The 13,684-nt window shown below is 40.5% G+C and overlaps 1 protein-coding gene across 4 annotated transcripts in view; it reads left to right on the top strand.

Moving 5' to 3' along the window:
• The window catches only part of ABCC8 (ATP binding cassette subfamily C member 8), a 67,194-nt gene extending 55,382 nt beyond the window's left edge, over positions 1–11,812 (top strand). The window contains exons 30-39 of one of the 4 annotated variants that reach the window (XM_052693324.1): positions 1,412–1,514; positions 2,709–2,822; positions 3,439–3,559; positions 3,722–3,852; positions 4,543–4,621; positions 5,490–5,598; positions 7,123–7,226; positions 7,802–7,935; positions 9,271–9,333; positions 11,164–11,812. In XM_052693324.1, the coding sequence (XP_052549284.1) occupies positions 1,412–1,514; positions 2,709–2,822; positions 3,439–3,559; positions 3,722–3,852; positions 4,543–4,621; positions 5,490–5,598; positions 7,123–7,226; positions 7,802–7,935; positions 9,271–9,333; positions 11,164–11,301 (1,096 nt within the window). In that variant the 3' untranslated portion in view covers positions 11,302–11,812. The other 3 variants (XM_052693325.1, XM_052693326.1, XM_052693327.1) reach the window with 3 other exon arrangements.
• Positions 11,813–13,684: the final 1,872 nt, after the last annotated feature.

Raw genomic sequence — 13,684 nt, 5'->3', positions numbered from 1 at the left:
CAGTGTGTCCTGTGGACAGGCAGGGCCCTCCAGCTGCAACATGGTGTGACATGAGTGCTTGCTTGCTTTCAGGAGCGACCTTTCTACACTGTCCAAACACACCAATATGTGTGGAGCCAGCCCAGGCCCTTAGCAGCCATTTTCCATTACATACAGCCAACACGTCTGTTATGTCTGGACACACGGCTATACTATGTGAACTGTTTCTTCATTTGCACAGAATCATGCTTTTTTGTCTGAAAAGCATAAACCATTTACATTGGAACTTTATTACACTGTACTCAAAATAACGGTTTGGATATCCTGCAGCAGACAAATTTGAAACGTACTTCATAATTAAGCAAAGCGTATCATTCCTTCATACCAGTGTACCAGGAGATGAGTTTATAAATAAGCAGTGCTTGTTACAAGCATCATACTGAAGGATGTAAGTAGGGCAAAGTTTATAAAACGGTCAGCTTACAGATGCATAATCTTCAGGCCTACAAACCTCTGTTACTACCCTGAAAATGACTTTTGTGATACCTTTCCCTCATTATTAGATGTAATTACTGACACCTTTATTAAGATCACATTAAGTTATACCTGTGCAAATAAATACGCCCAGCTAAAAGAGGTGATTGGTGGGCTTGCGTGCTGGCCAAGACCCCATCTAAATATGTGTAGCCAGGAGTCATCACCTTTCTTATCGGTTGTGTTCAAGGCAGAATTCATTCATGCAGCTTTTGTTATGAGTGGGTGCAGATCCACCATCAGAAGCTGTAAACAGACCCGTTTGCAATTGCTCTTAGTTTGTATTCTCTGACTAGTTCATTACTGAAGGTAAAAAATTTGGTTCTTTCCACTCTGCTGCATTTTGTTGGCTTTTTGTTTTCTGAAGTGCTCCATTCATTAGCAATGAGGATAAACGTGTAATTAACACTGGAGCTTCCACGACCAGAGGACTTTAAGTTTATGCTTTAAACATGGAAGAGTCTGTAGGTACTACAGCAATGTGAGCTGAAGTTTTAAAATTTAATCTGAGAAGAAGAACTGCATTCTACGTGCACTCATACTTCTTTTCACAAGTACATGCATGGCCTATTTCTGTTTTGTTTTTCATTTCAGGTTTGTCTTTCTCACAGTTGCCATGTAATAAAATAATTAGAAAATACCCCACATTACAGAAGTCGTGCACGGAGTTCTACCAGTGCAATAGAACCCATTTACTCCTGAAGTTCCAAATGCAGTATACATATGTCAGATACAAATCTGTGCATGATGTTCCTGAACTACGGACTTAAACTTCTGAGTCAGGCTCTCCATGAACACAAACCCCTCTAAATTAATTTTGCTTTCTGTTTTACCAAGACTCAAGGCCTGACTGTTTTCTGATTGGTTTTGATTGCTGTTGTTTTTGCTTTTTTTTAAGGTATGAAGCTAAATTTCGACAGAAGCTTCTTGAATACACAGATTCCAACAACATTGCTTCCCTTTTCCTTACAGCTGCTAATCGCTGGCTGGAAGTCCGCATGGCAAGTACTTTTGTGTTTAGTTTTTCTCTTGTATACACAGTGAATTGATTTCACTTTATTCCAAGCAACCTAAGAAAATGTCCAACTGTTTTGCAGCCACATTTGAGTTTTGATGCTGTACCCTTACCTCTATGTGTATCTGTAATGAACACATGCCCTCCCATCCAGAAGTCTGAACAGAATGTGAATTTTTCCTGTAACCTGTTGCTATTTCTACAAGACTGGAATAATTATTGAAGATTGCACTGTCTCCTTTGTGTACAGAAGAGTATCAGGAGATCTGGTCTGACAGTGTTGCCAGCTAGAATGCCTTTGAGAAACTGTCAGTCACTGCTAGCAGGCCTTTGCCTTGTTGCTCTACAGGAACATTTCAGTATCTTTGAAACTCTTAATAAGCAGAACGATGTAGGCAAGTTTCTGCTTGGTTTGGGTCCTCTGAAGAGTGCCAGAGATACTCAAGTGCCCATTTCCTTAGAATTCTCCAACAAAGTGGCCTGGCATTAAAAAAAAAAAAAAAAACATTAAAAATAAATCATTGAAAAGTAAATCAAGGAGTTTTGTGTTGTGAATGACAGGATGCAGAAGTGCCATTAATGGTTCACAAAGCATAGAAGAATGCAAAGTACACATATAGAATAACAACTTCCCTCCTACAGAGGTCATTTTCTAGTCTGTTACATAATTTTAATCAAAGTCTTCTCTGTGAGAAGTTGAATCACAGTTTTAATTAAAGCTGCAAAAGCCATCCTGGAGAGACACAATCTAATAGTTGCATTCTGTCCAAGAACAGCTTGTTTGAACAAATGTGATGGTTGCACCCAGAAGAGACTACAGTGCTTCCCAGCTGTCTCTCATTAGAGAGGATCTGCTCTCAAAGGATCATGTGGGCATTTCTCTCACCTCTCTACCTCAAGTTTTTTCGGCCATCTCCTTCGTATGCTTAACATACCTGTGTTGACTTTTCTAGAAGATAGGAGTGTTGGTACAACTCCAGTCTACAAAAGCATTTCCAAACAATACATCTATGCTAACAGCAATACAAATAGGTTCTCAGGCAAGGTCTGTATAAAGTTATGGGGTGTTTTCTGCCTATATGTTGAACTGTGCAATGGGTTTGTGTTTTGCTATGCAGTTATGAGAACGTTGTCATCATTGGTAGACTTGTAGTGATGGAGCTTATTCATGTTCCTTCAGGAGTACATTGGAGCATGTGTGGTACTCATAGCAGCTGTCACTTCTATTACCAGTTGCCTGTATAGTAAACTCTCTTCAGGACTTGTAGGCTTGGGACTAACCTATGCTCTTATGGTAAGAAACTTAGGACCCTTCTTGTCTCTCCCAAACATGTTTTTATAATTCTTCAGGGCACAGAGATGAACAGGAAGATTGAAGGTGTCTATACATCTCTCCGTGGGTACTGTAACATCACTGAAACCATGTGTTAACTTCAATGCACATTCAGAGGTTGACATATTTGAGTATATACTTTTTCATTTTCTAGATAAAATACTCACTGAAACAGTAGTTCAAATATGTCAATAAAAATACGGCCAGGCTGCATTACTTTTGGTATTATTTTCCATTGTGAAGAATAATGTTTCAGTGCATCAGTTGTAATTATGTCCCAGTACATCGTTCTGGACTGTCAAACAGTTTTATTTAGCAAGATGATGTCTTTTCACCTGTCTTTGCTTTTTCTCTTTCTCTACTCGTATCCATAGTACCAAAGTCTCTGTGCACTGCAGTTAGGAAGTTTAAGCCAAAGTCATTGTCACCCTATTGATGTGTACCATTCTGTTTGTCCACCACTTCAGCTCGTCAAGGCTGAACAGTTGTTGCTTTGGAGAAATATAAGCTGCATGCTGGTCAAATGATGCCAACTACTAAAAATCTGGAATTTAGGAGTTTATTTGCTTTACATCAGGTGTCTAACTATCTGAATTGGATGGTTCGTAACCTGGCTGACATGGAGATCCAGCTGGGTGCAGTGAAAAGAATCCATGGCCTTCTCAAAACAGAAGCTGAAAATTACGAAGGGCTTCTTTGTAAGTGCAGTTTTGTGCAGCATGCAGAAAGAGCTTGCTGAAATTTTAATGATTTTGCAGTGTATTACCATGAATAACTTAGTAAATCACTTAATGAGCTGATGAATTTATCATAGAAGGGTTGTTGGTTTATTTTTTCCTTCTCTTGTGTTTCTGGTGTAGCGTCCTCACAGATTCCTCAGAACTGGCCAGACAGAGGCGAGATCCAAATCCAGAACCTTAGTGTCCGATATGACAGCAACCTAAAGCCAGTGCTGAAGCATGTCAATGCTCACATTTCTCCAGGACAAAAGGTAAGTAAATGCAGTGAGTTTGAAAATATGTTTAGAGTAGTGCACCATAGAGACCGTAGCTCTGGAAGGATATACCGCTGTTCATTTTAAGGACAGAATTACAGATATATTCTTTTTTCTGTGAAGGAATGTAGTGCACTGGGAAGAAATCTGCTGCGTGTCTTAGCTTTTAGAAGTACATTATAGTGAGAAGTCAGAACTACACACCACATGTCAGTATCCCAGTGCCCTGCTCTCAGCACGCAGTGACAAAAGAAGTGACAGTGACCCCCTGCTACGTTGACCTACTTTCCATCGTTCCCATGTCGCTCCCCTGCCCTTATTCTCATCATTTCTCTATCGCTTGGCTGCATCTCTTTGCTCTCTTTTTTTTTTTTTCCTCCTGAATTCTGTTTGCCTGCGTCCTTCCTGCTCAGCAAAGCCACCTCTGGATTGTGTCCTTTGCTGGCAGCGCTGGCCAGCTCCTTTCCATCACTCCAATGGTTCCCTGTACACAGGACTGGCCTTGATTTATAACTAAACGCTCAGACCTGTAAAGACAAAGAGACAGCTTAGAGACTCTCTTGTAAACAGTTCAGTCTGATGGAACTGTTCAGTGGATTGGAATAGCATCTCCATCCAGTCATCTTAAGTGTCGAACACACTGCTCATTTGCACTCAGCTGATGTTCATCTTCTTTCTGTGTCACAGATTGGGATCTGCGGCCGAACAGGCAGTGGAAAATCTTCCTTTTCTCTTGCATTTTTCAGAATGGTTGACACTTTTGAGGGTAAGATTACACTTTTTCTATATCCGTCAAGCTTAGCTTCTGGAGATACATTGATATCCCTTTCTTGAACAGCATCAGCTTTGAAGTGCAGTTTTGGAATCTGTGGGATATACTATCTGGCCACCTTTGAGTAAATGTGTTGTCATCTGCCATTTAACAGTTGTGCCGTTGACGAGTTGGATCAATAAAAATTCTCAGTCTCTGTAACAGAAGAAGTCCAAGAGTGACAGAGGGTGACAGTGCTGTTAATTCCCAACAGTAGGAGCAAAGAATAGAATGAGAAAATGTTCAAGTTCCACCAAGGATCTGCACACAAGGCATAATAAATAGGACTCACTGGGTCTGGAAGACTCGTCTGCAGTCAGGCCTGCTGCCCTGGAATTTCCTGCCATACTTCTTTTGGTGTTCACTACAGCCACCCGCACACAGAGTGCCTTCATGTGCATCTTAAAAACGGTGTCCACAGGGCAAAGCCAGACAGTTGTAGCTGGGGATGAAATTTCCAAGTGCTCAATAGTGATTTGGCTTCCTGAAACAACTGTTCCCCTCTGTAACTAGTCACTGGTTTGAGGTAACCTCTTACCTTGTTGTTTGCTATGTGTTTGTGCTGGTCAAGCAGATAAGTAACATTTCTAATCATTCCTTAAAATTTACAGGTGTACTTCACATTCTTTATGGCTGTGGCTTAGTGTTAAGAGAACTGTGCTTGTTGCTTAATCAGAACTTGTTTTGTTATTGAATGAAGGGATATGTGACTCCAGGTTTGTTCCTGCTGCAGTGTACTGCAACGGAAAGTGAGCCATGTCTTTGTCAGTGGCTGTGTGGCATGACCAGCAGTCTAGCAGACTGTCATTTTTCTTTTGAATAGGAAGGATTATCATTGATGGCATAGATATCGCTAAGCTCCCCTTACAGACGTTGAGATCCAGGCTGTCAATCATTCTCCAAGATCCTATTTTATTCAGTGGAACAATCCGGTAAGCATTAAGCACCAGCAATAAAAAGACAGTGTACATTATCCCAACGACTTGTACAAAACTGCTGATAGCAAGCTGTTTGATTTGGGTCTCCTTTTGGAGGATCACTGGCTTTTTTTTGGTGCTTTTATCAACCCCTGCCAGAGTGCACCTCCTCACTGCCTGTGCCTGCTTAGTGTGCTGTCAGCATGAGGCATGCAGTGCCTGGAAAGAAGAGAAAGTAATTATTTATTCCTTTAGGATTGAGTTTAGTGCGTTGATCCATAACTATACAGCCATTCTTGAAATCCTCCTCCATGTTTTTGCATCTGCCTGCCTTATAAAATATGAAGAAAATGCAGGTTTAATGCAGAGAAAGGGGAAGCAATAGAACAATATGACAAGTGCTGTAGGACTTGCGGGGTTTTGTATCCTGGAGCCTCTATCCTCTGTTGCTCCTCTAGCCAGCCATTCTTTCATCTATATGATCAAACAGCTTTTTGGGCTCTTCTTTTTTTCTCTTCTTTCTTCTTTGAGTTGATAATGCAGTAGAAACAATGAGCAAAAAGCTCTAGTTTCCAAAAACTGCCCCTTCGTATGTCTGAGACATTTGCATTAGAAAGGAACAGTACAGTCCTCAGTGCAGAGTTGCAGCACCTGCAGGTGTAGTTTCTGCATGAAAAGTCATTGGAGTTGAATGGAAATGATACAGGCTTCTGAGTTTGCTGACTTGAGACTAACAAGGGTCCCAGGATTATCTTCTGAACTGGCTGAAATACAGCATGATTCCTTCGTAGCAGAAGACAGAGTGACTGCATCCCTTTGTTTTAATCGTTCAGCTATTCAGAAATACATTTAGGTCAGCACTGGCTGTTCACAGCACATATGGTAGCAGTAAAAAGTAAAACCAAAAAAAGTACACATGGCACTGAATCATTTATTTCTGGTTATTGCTCTGTATACAAATATGATCCAAGAGTCACATTTATGGCTACCATTTTTGGGCCACAGCAAACTGCAATAATATTCATCCGTTCATAAATCCATGATTTATTCAGCTGTGGTAAAGACTCACGTTTTATAATTCAGTGTGAAGCTCGATTGTTGTTTAGCATTTCCGTAGCAGTAAGGACCAAAAGGACATATTGAATCTAAAAGGAGGGATGGTAGAATTTTTGCATTAAAAAAAGAAAAAGCCTGATTATATTCAACATTTCTTTCCTCAGAGCTTTTTGTAATAAAACATAATGATTTCTTGACTTAATTCAGAATATAGTAAATTCTGCAAGGGGAGATACCTGCAAAACAGGACATTCTTTCCCATTCTGCTGAACTGGAGAAGTGGCATTTTGTTCTTAATCCCAGCAGTGTAAGTACAGACCAAGTCTGCGTAATTCAGAGGATTTATACCAATCAGAGATATGAATTAGGCCCAGATCTCCAGCATGATTCCAATTATTTGCAGGTTTGTTTCTGAGCACGCTGAAAGAAACACATTGTAGAAGTTGATGCTGACTGATATTCTTGAATTGCACATAACTGTAGGTTTAACTTGGACCCTGAGAAGAAGTGCACTGACAGCATGCTGTGGGAAGCATTGGAAATAGCTCAGCTCAAGCATGTGGTGAAGGCACTGCCTGGAGGCCTAGGTAATGAGACCTCCTGCTGGAGAAGACTGCTTTTTCTGTTCCCAACCTTTCTGTTTCACATTTTACTATTTATAAGGAAGGCAGTTGCTGAAGAAAAAGCTTTTTAGGTTTATGCAAAGTGGAAAAAAATGGTTTCCTGCAGGCAGGGGTGCTAGATCCATCTAACTTTGGTGGTGGATGCCCCAGCCTTGGAGACACTCAAGGCCAGGACGGATGGGGCTGTGAGTGCCTGATGGAGCTGGAGGTGTCCCTAAGTTATAAAGCCTTAGAGTGGAAAAAAAGGATGGAGGCCACTTGGACAGGGATGCAGTGCTCTGGGTTGCACGTGGCCAAGAGAAATTTACTCTTAAACATGGTTGGCTACTTTAATATCTAATAAAGAATACGTTGAGTTACAGTGAGTCGGAAGTTATGGTTGTTTGGAACAATAGATATAAGCAGATAAAACTGGGTCAGCATCAGAAAATATTGGAAAATGTTGACAGTGAGATATCTGCCCTGCTCTGACCTGTGCCTCTCATAAACACACCTATGTCCACAGCACAGAAGTGATGTTTTTGCTGTACCCTTTCCAGACGCTATTGTCACAGAAGGGGGTGAAAACTTCAGCCAGGGCCAAAGGCAGCTGTTCTGCTTAGCGAGGGCTTTCGTGCGGAAGACCAGCATCTTCATCATGGATGAAGCCACAGCATCTATTGACATGGCAACCGTGAGTCTGAAGTGTTTCCAGTTCCTTGTTTTCATTGAAGTGGGTGACAGCTGTTACATGAAAAGAAAAATGGGGAAGATGATACTATCTATGCTGTAACTGACTTACACCATATTTACTGTGGACTCATTCAGTTCTGCATTATTGGTAACTCATCTAACGTGCTTTTAAATCCTTTTACTAAGAATTGAAAAGTTATTGCAACACTGTTTGCATTAGGAAAGTGAAGTGTGTTGTTTTCATTGGCAGTTTGATTTCCTAAAGCAAACAAAGCTTTGGAAGGTCAGCTGCAGTCGTCAGTGGAGGGTAAGTTGGTGAGCAGAGAAATTTCCCCAACATGGTGGACAGGAAGAGTCAGGAAGTTAGAAGTCTTGAAAACAGGGTTGAAGAAATAAGGACAAAGAAAAGACATACTGGATGATTGCATGAATTGCCAGAAATTGTTGGACAGAGGTTAAATCACACAGCATGAGCACACTGAGTGGATGTTAGCCAAATGGAACAGTACATTCTTAAGATTCTTCCTTGGTTATAAACTTCAGTGTTCTTCATAATGACAGTATTCTATAAGTGAAGAATATAATGAAAGTGGGTTATTACAGCAGTCAAAATTTTTAGTTCTCTAAAATGTGAGTGGGGTAAGTGTTGGTAAGGTTGGAATTGCACCATACAATTGAAACACGTTTTGAATTTTGAACACAGTTAATTCCTTGGGATATGCGTGTAGTGAAAAATTAATAGCAAATAAAGATATCCATTCTAGTGACATCTGTAAGCAGAGTTTGGTACACGACAATGTGTTTCCTAAATAGGAATGGATGAGTACTTGCTGAGTGAGAACTATGCACTCTCAAACTATCACAGATTCTTCTTCACTGCATACCAGGTACAGTCCCATGCTTCTCCCTGCACCTCATGGTGTTAGATGTCCCCAGTGTGCTGGGACATTCCTGGGCTTCCAGCAGGGTGAAGAACATACCATAGAGGGGCCAGTGTGCAGGCAGCCGGGCAGCACCCTGAATTTGTCCTCAATTTCCTTCTCTATGAGGTTGAATTTGGGTAGCAGCCTTTTCTTTGGGAGCCAGAGCACAGCCCGTTTGTGGACAGCGCGATGGCACTGAAGCCAGGGGCAGTGAGGGCAGCAGCAGCAAACGGGGCCACCTGGGGGCCAGGCTCTGACCAAAGTTCTGCCGTGGAGTTCATTTCTCATTTCTGCTGCAAAGGATCAATAAAAGCATGTAATGATCAGTGGTTATTTAAACTTTCCTAGTATCTGTGTGCCTGTTTGTGTAACTTCTGCTCTTTGAAAAGCAGCAAACGTTTTCCTTTTTGTAGGAGAACATACTCCAGAAGGTGGTCATGACTGCGTTTGCTGATCGTACTGTGGTTACAATAGCAGTAAGTAGTCTCTGCTACCATTCTGATCCAAACAAGAATTAGAAATGCTGCATTTCTTCATTTTTGTCAGTGTTAAGAAATCTGTTAATTTGGCCACTACTCTTTCGTTTTTAAATGAAGTGCTTAACCATCTAAACAGCTTTCTTATTTAAATACATACAAACAGCTTCTTAACCACATTGCTCAGTGCTAGGTCTGATTGCCTGTGAAGACAATTCAGCGTGTGGTCTGTTTCCTGTTACATATCTTAGGCTAATTTCAAATGTAACGTGACATTGGCTGTTGTGAAATATGAGTTTTCTCAAGGCACAATAATCATTTAACTAAGGAAGAGGAAAATTACTTGATTATTTCTGCCACTGGAGGGATCAATTTTGTTTCAGTATTTAAACAAGTGAAAGAGAATTTTACTGACTTATAAAAATAAACCTTCCATCCCTGCTTAATGTGATCGAATTTAGGTTTGCATACTCCTGAAGTGATTGTACAAAGCTCTCAAGTATCTATAAATAAGATTGTTTATTGACCTGAATCAAAGCAGCTGGCTTGACAAATATGTCAGAACTGCACATCTCTTTTAGTCCTCTATTTTCTAAAAATACATGTATTGCAGGGAGGTGAAAAAAAGTAAATTTGCTTCTTTACATTTAAAAATAAAGCCCGATTCAAGAAATGTATGCTCAAGAATCTTACAGCATCTTTTTCTTTTCACTTAGCAAATGTATCACAGAAAACCTGATTTCTCTCATGGTACCCATCGTGCAATTATAAGAAAAGCAAATGAATAAGAAGCATAAAACCTTCTGATTTCTCTCCATGAAAATACTGAGCGGTGCTGCACTGGAATGTGAGATTTCATTCCCTCCCCTGTCTGCAGATTGGATTAATGTCGCACAAAGACTGCAGCAGGCATGAGATGTGTAGATGCTATCGGTGGTTATTTTATGGAGCACCTGGCTAGGAAGGAAAAGAAGGAAGCACAAGTCCTGTTTTGACATGAAGGGTGCCCAGAATCTGATTGAGAACCTTCTGGCTGAAGAGTGACTGTGTAAAGGGTACTGTAGAGTTCTGAGGTAAAACAGCCCTGCAGGATTAATGCAAGCCAAAACTGCAGTGCAGTTACATTCAACACTAAAAAGTGGAATTCCATAAAAATGGAGAAAAATTAATGGAGAAAGGGTAGAGGAACAAAAAAGAAAAAACTAAGAAGCAAAGAATTTGATTGGGATAGTGAAAATTACTGAACAGTATGAGTTAAAACAATCCCAAGGCCAGTGCATACTATTTTATTAGGAATAGCTCAACTAAGGGAGAAGCAGAAGGTACGGTTACAAACGTGACCACTTGCTGTTATAAAAGTTGAACCCACAGCCAAACGATAAAACCAGAAATGATGTGAAAATAAATAAGGGAGGCTAACAAAACAGAGAGAGAGAGATTGAGAGCAATTTCAAGAAGGCTTTGAGAGTAGAAGCAGTACAGGCTTGGGAGAACACTTGAGAGCAGTGCTACACACACTTGCCCCATTCCCATGTTCCTGACTGCCTTCTTGTGGCAACACTCAGTGACAGGACCCTGGGCCAGGGATGTCCTTAAACTCAACCCGTAGAACCTTTCACACTCAAGTACCTGTACACAAGTGAAGTACTTGAGTATTTGTATGGCTCTTTGTCTTCATATTTGTCTGCTGTGTTTGCATGGTAAATCAGGATGAAAAGTAGGACTACGTGGTCTTAACCTCGATAGGAAGATTAATTTCTGGAAGGCTGTCATACACAGGAATAGATTCGGTGGGTACCCTGAACTGGCATGTTGTTTATTTGTTTTCAGCACCGCGTGCACACGATCCTGAATGCAGATTTGGTCATTGTAATGAAGAGAGGGCTTATTTTGGAGTATGACAAACCCGAGGTTCTGCTGGAACAAGAAGACAGTGTATTTGCTTCTTTTGTACAAGCAGATAAGTAATTTAAAAAAATGAAGCATTTTAAAGTACACTTGTATTATTCATTTTCTAATAATGTAAAATACCTATAAATGTAAAAATGTAAATACTATTTCATAATAAATCCGAACTTTTCCTTTTATAATAAAATGAGCAGTGTCTGCACCTGAAGCATTAATAAATTATCCCTGTACCTTTCTTTTTTGTATACAACTATTCTTTTTTATTTTGCTACCAAAGAATCGTGAAGTATTGTTGACCAAACCTGCACAGATGAAATATGACAAGATATAACATCAAACAGAAGTGTGGCCAGCATGGAGCTTTCGTGTAACTCTTAAATCTCTCTTGTCATTTTGTTACTGTGTGATTTTATATGCACTGTAGCCCCACCATAGATAATGCTTATTACTGACTAAATGCAGAAGGAAAAAATAATATACCAAAGGTATTTCTGGAAAGCTTATTTGCTCTTTTAATGATACGACTATGTAAAGCTTTAATATCTAAATATAAAATCTATAAAACATTTCATTGCGGTTCGTTGATACTACTTGTGTCTCTTGGTCTCTCCCTTAATGTCTTTAAAAAATTAATCACAATTTGATTTCTTTAGGTTTTCCTAGGCTGCCTTGCACCCTACCCCTATTGAATTATATTATACTGATTCCCAAGGGCCAGACTCCCTCCCAAATAGCGAGGAAGCTAAGAGGAGGGAGGCTGTGATGAAGTATCAGTATTTAATGCACGCTGTTTCCAGATACAGCAGTTAATCTCTAAATTATCCCTCCAGAGATGGTAAACAAAAAGCATTAAACCTTTCAGTGTAGCTCAGAGCCCTGGGGACTTGACTCATTCTCTGCTCCTGTCACATACTTCGCCCACCAATACTGTTTCTGGATTCCCTGTGATCCTTACCTATAAATTATGTACACTTAAGAAAACTTGTAATCACTGAAATTATCGTGGCTTAACTGGACAGCTGCTCCTGCCCTGTCACCTGACTGTAACATTCATTCTAGCAGTTAAAATGGCAGAGTTGCAATGAGAGATTAAAAGGAATTCTTCACTGGTATTCTTTTCACAGCAACTTTTGTTTCACATCCTTTTTTGTCTTTTTCCCCTTTTTGAAGAGCTCAGCATTTGGGAAGTGGATTGAGGACTGATTTTTGTTTCTGTTTTTTGTTTGTTTGGTTGATTTGTGTGTGTGTGTGTGTGTGTGTGTGTGTTTGCTGTTCCTCTTTAGCCAAATGAATTAATATGGATGCTGTTTTAACAGTATTTTCTAGATGCACACTATCAAGAGATACATGATATTTATAATGCGTTACTTCTCTTCTAGAACCACAGCAAAGAGCAGGGAAATGGAAGAACTGTTGCTGCTGTAGGAAATACTATTTAATAATAACCAGTTTCACAGGGGATGTGGTTTAGTGGCAAGACTTGAGAGGTCTGGTTGATGATTGCACTCAGTGATCTGAAGGTCCAACCCAGATAATTCTATGCTTCTATTACTTGCGTGCTATCTAAGGGCTTTAAACTGGCCCTAGAGAACAGGAGAATGTGGCTTGTGCTAATACTACTTTTATGGTAGAAGGGGGGAGGCAGAACGCAGTTATGCAGATAAAATGCACGAGTTCTGTCATTGTGACTGTAGATGGAGAAAATGGGCAGTTAAGAGAGAGCTCTTCTTCCAGGGTATCATTTTGCTGGGCAGCTTCAAAGAAAAACCAGCTGCTGAAGTATTGGTGTGTGTTCACCCTGAGGCACTAAGCACCTATTAGGCCTAGTGGGGGCAGAAATTGAAGACAGGTAGCTTTCCTTCCAGGGCATCAGAAGGGCACAGCAAGTGCCAAGCAGGTTGCTACTGCAGCTACCCCACGGCTGCCCCATGCTGCACCACGTGTGCTGTCTCCTTCCTGCCCAGCACTGGCAAAAGGCAGGAGCTCATCCCATAAAGGCTTAGGAAGACACCATTCTGCAGAGCGTCTTGAACCTCATGCTGAACAGAGATACCCTCAGAAACTTCACAGTCATTTATGGAAGATCCCATAATGAAATGGCAGGAGGTAAAATACAGGACAGTGAGGTTTCATACACTTTTAAGAATGTGCCTAGGATCAAAGACTGCAATTTGGCATAGCTCCTATTCTACAGACTTGCATGGAAAGGAAGTGAGAAAAGGAGCCAACATATCATGGATTTTGAAAGTGGAAGACTATTTTAGATCTTGAAGTATTAAGACATAAGATCTCAAAGAGGAAATGACTGGTTTCTGTTGTAAATGGAGCTTAGATGTCATAAGGCGTCACTGCAGGAAGATAGCATGGTAGAATTAGTTCATGCCCAAAGTTTATGTATCTTCTTAATGGTAGAACACTGCTGGATAAACGTGTGAACAAGATG

The sequence above is a fragment of the Tympanuchus pallidicinctus genome, unplaced genomic scaffold (genome assembly GCF_026119805.1).
Source record: "Tympanuchus pallidicinctus isolate F22 unplaced genomic scaffold, pur_lepc_1.0 scaffold3, whole genome shotgun sequence".
NCBI lineage: Eukaryota > Metazoa > Chordata > Aves > Galliformes > Phasianidae > Tympanuchus > Tympanuchus pallidicinctus.
The sequence above is the reverse complement of the archived record's forward strand: the minus strand, read 5'-3'. Positions and strand labels throughout refer to the sequence as shown.